General features: G+C 35.0%; 1 gene segment (V, D, J or C); it reads left to right on the forward strand.

The window, feature by feature from the left end:
* Positions 1-4,041: 4,041 nt before the first annotated feature.
* Positions 4,042-4,897, forward strand: LOC146552218 (Ig kappa chain V region 3381-like). The segment is given in 2 exon segments: positions 4,042-4,105; positions 4,277-4,897. Coding segments are annotated over 2 exon segments (360 nt in total).
* The last annotated feature ends 1,103 nt before the right edge of the window (positions 4,898-6,000 follow it).

Consider the following 6,000-nt stretch of genomic DNA (forward strand, 5'->3'; position numbering starts at 1 on the left):
ATGACTGGGATTGTATTAGGAAAGTTAAAATGTGTTAACGTAGCTAAATTAAACCTTGCAAACTATATGTTTTTTTAAGACTTTACCTGAAATTAGAAACTAATCAGCCAAGCCGTTAAAGATGACTGATGAAGTGAATAAAATTGGTCACCTTTCATGACCTGAAATACAGCCCAGGGAAATCACAGTATACGTGTCAGAGATAATTATACCACAAACTGAATTGGTTGTATAACTATAAAGCAAGGGTGTTGCTAGGATCTTGAAATCTCCGTGCTTCACAAAGGTTTAATTCACAGAATGATCCTGAAATTAAAAAAAAAATCAGTGCAATTTCATGTCTTGGGAGCTTGGAAAGAAAGTCACTGGACTTCTGTAAGTTTGTTGAAGATGAGTTTCCTCTCATCAAAGAAGCTTCTTCAGTTCTAAAACCAAATGGTGGAGAGCCCCAGGTATTTACACCCTAGTGGGAGTTGTCACTTAAAAGGTCATGACCCACTATTGATCATGTGCCTCATCCTTTTGCCAGTTAATAGAATTATCCAAAATGTCAATATTTTTTCTAATATGACATTTGCCATATTTCCAGTCTTTTTTTTTTTTTAAATCTAATATTTTTTTCCTCAAGTGTATTAAGTCATAAGATCAAATGTGTGTTAATAACAGTTAATGTTCATAAGATTATTTTTGCAACATTAAAATGGTAAAAATTGACCACCTTCCCATTGATACTTTTACCCCTAAAATAAAAGTTCAGTCATTAATTCTAATGCTTATAATCTTAGAGTCATGAAGCTACAGTGCATGACAATACATTTACATTTAATAGAATTCGATGTATCATATAAAAACCAGTGAACATTAGTGAATGTTTCAGAAAGATATAGGGACTCAAAATGGGCACTACCAAGACCACTAATGAACTGAAGTACAAACAAATTCAGGTATGAAAATATTGATAAATCACAGATTGGCAGATGGAACATTCATATACGCATTATTTGTGTTTAAACAACTATTAGTAAATATGGTCCAGTGACACTATACATTCTTTTAATGGCAGGAAAGAAATCTGCCACATTGTGTTCTAGCTGGTACAAGGAGATATGATCATGAAAATATGCACTTTTCACAGCAGATGGCATTTCAGTGATTATTTTAACATGTATCATTCCTTTCATTTAGATGAGATAATTTCAGGATCCTGGAAGTCTGCAGAACTAACTTCTGAGGAATTCTGGTATAAAATGATAAAGTTAACCCTGTAAAGCCTGAACCACGAAACAATTGCCAGAAAATTCTAATTTGCTTATTTATTTTTGAAAATGGAGTGGTTATTGAATCTTCTGACAAAATAAGTAAATAAATATGTATTTTCCAACAAGTGTTGTTACATTTGGTCATTGCTTGAAGATATATTGTGCAATTTGTTTAGTTTTTTTTTTTTTTTTTTTGGGGGGGGGGGGGGGGGGGGATCACTCTGATGACGTAGTGATCTCGAAAACCCTAAAAAACCTGTGTATCAAATAGGATATTTTTGCCATTAGAGGGTAAAGGCTTGCTCAAATCATGTGATTTGTGAGTAGATGTCATAATACAGATGGAAACCAAAAAAAATACTGATATCAGAAATCTTGCCTTTGACTACAGCTTCTGTGTCTTTATATTGAGATATCAGTTTATACTGCTTAGGGTCCTTCTGCTTGGCATAATGGTTGTCACACTCATGGCTAACTAAGGTAAAACTGAGACATCACTAGTGAAATTTATCTCACTGTGCTTTAGTATCACATGCACCTCAATAAGGAGACATCATTTTGAAGGAACTGAACATGATTTATTGAAATACAGCTATTTAGCAATTACGCCCCATAGTGCTATGTAGAACAGGAAGTAGAACAGGACCCCTGGAGTCTAGACGCTGGTGGTGGAGATGAAGCAGGTGGAGATAAGGGTGAGGAGCTCGATCTGGCCAGAATGAGGTAGGGATGGGGAAGAGGCAGGAAGTAACAATGAGAGTCTCAAAGGCTGAATGACAGAAAAGCAGTGCGATTTAAAGATCATCACACAGAGGCTGACTGGTTTTCAGAAGGGGGACAAGAAAATGACTGGAGCAGAGTGATGAATACAGAGTTAATTTAGACAGCAAGGGAAAAGTGAAAGTGTTGCAAGGAATAGAGAAGCCTGACACCCAGTAACGATGAAAGATGAGTGAATCTTGATCTTCCTGCATAGATTAATTCTAGGAATATTCAGGTCTTTTGCTTGTAGTCTTTTTTTGTGAATGAAACGTTTTCATTTTTTTTTAATTGGAAGAAAAATGTTCTGAAGTTCTACGTTTCAGCCCTCTGGTGGTAGTTGGAGGTGTAGCAGGTTTCTTTTGTATATTTTGTATTTTGTGTAATGTTCGGTATTTTGAACAGCTCTTACTATGCACATGATTGTTTTATTGGTAAAATGAACACAACAAAAGAGGATTTCTGTTTTTTTTTTCAGATTCTTTTTTTAAAATTCATCTTTGGTTTCCTGAACTATGCAATCTGCACTCAAAAATCACAATATAATGATAACCCTTAGACACATAGTATTATGAAATTTGTTTTAGGTGGCTGGAGTAACAGATGAGACTGTTTCAATTTCCAGAAACTTTAGACAATCACTGCAAACACTGAAACTTGTTGATGTGTTTACTCAACAAGTTGACACAATTCCTTAGGACACAGTAATATCCATCATTATGTGTTTTTTTAACCAGAACAGCTGCTCCAGTTAGAAATATGTGAGACTGAAAAGAATAATTTCTGGCACTGAATAAAATTTAGACATGATGTAAATTATAATTAAAGTATGGCCTCAGAGATTTGGATCTCAATTAATGAGATCCATGGATAAACTGTTATGTTAAGTGACTGTCCCACTTCAAACAAAGTGACAGTTTTTGGCTACTCGGAGGTGAAAAATGACCATAAAAGGATGCAATAAAAAGAGGTATAAAACAGGAAAAAATGACTACAAAACACTACAAACAAATATGAGGTGTGGAAAAAAAAACACCAAAAGGAAATTGTCATGTTAAGCAATGCAAAATACTGTAAAATAATGTATGTAGATGCAAAATTGCAAAGAAACACAAACTCTCGACAAAGATCATTATAGCAATTATTATTATTTTTAATATAGATCACTAGAAAGAGGCAGGGCATATTTTTTTTAAGCCACTCCTGTAATTTTGTGTCTCTTTCAGAGTCGCTCCGATGTCCAGTTTGCTTTTTGTATCAATTTGGTGGATTTAATTTTATGTGTATTCTCTTTTTATGACACAAGAGGGCGCTATTTGTTTTCATATAAACAGAGGGTTATAATTTCCCATGCAGACTCTCCAGGTGCAGGTGTGTTCACTGACCCATGCTGTAATTTGAATATTTGCTATATATTCCATATTATCATCCCAGAAAAAAACATTTTTGAAAAAAAGTTTTTATTATGCGATGATAAAAAAAATCTTAAAAAAAATATATTTTAAATATTTTACCGGACTGACAGCTAACCTAGCTCTGATTCTGACACACAATTATCAACGTCTATAAAACAAGGCGATAGCGTTTCTCCGAGCTGTACAGTCAGCACAGGTACCTGTAAAGAAATCAGCTCAAACCTGTTGGGTTTTCATAGATTTATGCTGTCATGAGTTGTGTAGAACTGAACATCTTTCAGCACATAGAAAAAAGATAATATTACATCAGTTTAATATACCTTCCTTTTAATTGATGTTCATGTATTTACATTTAAATATAGATTTGGTTTGTCAGAATGAGCAAAATGAACCAACCAGTATCTGGCGACCAACTAATATGGGCCCTGTTAATGAGACAAATATAATGGAAAGGTTGAATGAGCCTCTCCTCACACGACCTCTGTGTTTTCTGTTTCATTGGGAGAGGTGGGTGGTTTCCTCCTACAGTGTGTTTTGCACACTTTCATGCATCACTGCTCCTCACAGTTTAAGTTCTGCTGTCACACATGCTCTCATGCACTTCCACTGAAAACTGAGTCAGGATGGTGTTTCCAATGTTGGTGGTTCTTTTGTTAGGCTTTCTGAGTCAGGGTGAGAGTTTTGAAAACATTTCTGACATATAAAACAAATTTTATGTTTGGTGACATGTTATCTGCTCCTTCTGTGTACATTGAGTTTGAGAGTTTAAAATGCCTTACTGATGTTTACTATTTGAAAGTTAAAAGATTCTGTTAAAGTCTTTGTTTTATTTCTTCATTTCAGGGTCATTTGCCAATAACTTTCTGACTCAGACTGATGAAGCCAAGTCTGTCAGTCTTGGTGGGACCGTGACCATCAGCGCAACAGGGAGTTCAAATATTGGTCCTGATCTCAGTTGGTACCTTCAGAAACCTGGACAGCCTCCCAAACTCCTTATATACAGAGCATCAACTCGCTCCTCAGGAACTCCGTCACGATTCAGTGGCAGCAGATCTGATTCTCAGTACACTTTAACCATCAGTGGTGTTCAGGCTGAAGATGCTGGAGATTATTATTGTCTGGGTGCCCATGGTGGTGGAGTGTTCACACAGTGATATATAGCTGTACAAAAACCTCCTTCAGCAAGACTGAAGGCTGCAGGTGCAGATAGCTGGTGCAGAGGCTGTGATGAAAGTTACTGGCCCAGTGAACACAAAAAGAGCACAAACACAAGAACATAAATACAACTGAAGAAACTAAAAGCTTAAACATGCTGATTTAACTCTGCTAAAAAACAGTAAATGTAGTTTTCCTCTTGAACTGATCAACTAATAAAATAGAAACATATTATTTACTGTTACAAAATACACTAAATCACAGCTAAATCACAACAGTTGCCTCAGAGAGCTTTATATTGTAAGGAAAGGGCCCTACAATAATACAGAATAGACAAAACTAAAACATGTTATGTTACTGAAACAATAAATAACGGGTTATAACCTTGACTGTGTGATAGATTGGTGGTCAGTTACTGAAAGGATCTTCATTGAAGTGGCACTACAGTCTTAAAAATCTGTAGTACATTGTATTTTCTTCTCTACATTTTGCACTGCACACAATAAGGTAACATAATAATAAGATGTTCTAACAGTTTTTAAAATAGAGTTCTCACATTTAAGACATAGACTAAGTCACAAAGTGTTCCACATTTACAATATAATGCAAATGTAAAAAAATAACTTCACATATCACACAAACAAGGTACCCGTACATTATACATGTATTTACAATACATGTATTTTTCAGTTAAACATTTAATATAAAACATATATTTACCTTTATTTGAAATTGATCTTGATTATGTTTCCTGTCACAGGGTTGTAATAATGACTGCAATTTAATCTTTAGTCCACGTTGTGAAGAGACCTTAACTACATGTAATCATGATGGATGACCCTGACCATTCATCCAGCTCTCCTGGCTCAGACTCAGACTGCTGCTGCTGTAGAGTCCACTCTTCTCCTGAGTGAAAGCCAGGCCAGATTTTACTGTAACATACAAAATGTGGAAAGAAGTTGTTTGAAATATGTCAAATGACTACAAAAGGATGGTGTGCACAAAAATATGTGCAGATTTATTAAATGGTATTAAATAGAAAAAGAAATAATAACAGAAATGCTCCGAATCTGAGATTTTAAAATAACCACAAAAAACAGAAAATCGTGTAAAAAAAATACAAATGACGTAAAACAGTATAAGGAGATTGGTGTCTTGGTCAGTGTGTATCATGGTTAAATTAGTATTGGTAAAAATGCTAACAGTCATTTTAACAGTGTTAGAGTGTTTTGACCTACAGGAGAAGAACTGACCACAAAAGAAGGGTGTTCACAGTAACTCAGTGCAAAGACAATAAACAGTGTGAACCAGGAAAAAACCCTGGTGACAAAATAAAAAAAATGAAATAACCACAAATAGCCCGCAATTGTATAAAAAAAATGCAAAATGGCATAAAACAATATAAGGAAATG

Source organism: Mchenga conophoros, linkage group LG19 (assembly GCF_057382185.1).
Source record: "Mchenga conophoros isolate Kocher_MC1m ecotype Shallow Benthic linkage group LG19, M_conophoros_male_GT1.1, whole genome shotgun sequence".
NCBI lineage: Eukaryota > Metazoa > Chordata > Actinopteri > Cichliformes > Cichlidae > Mchenga > Mchenga conophoros.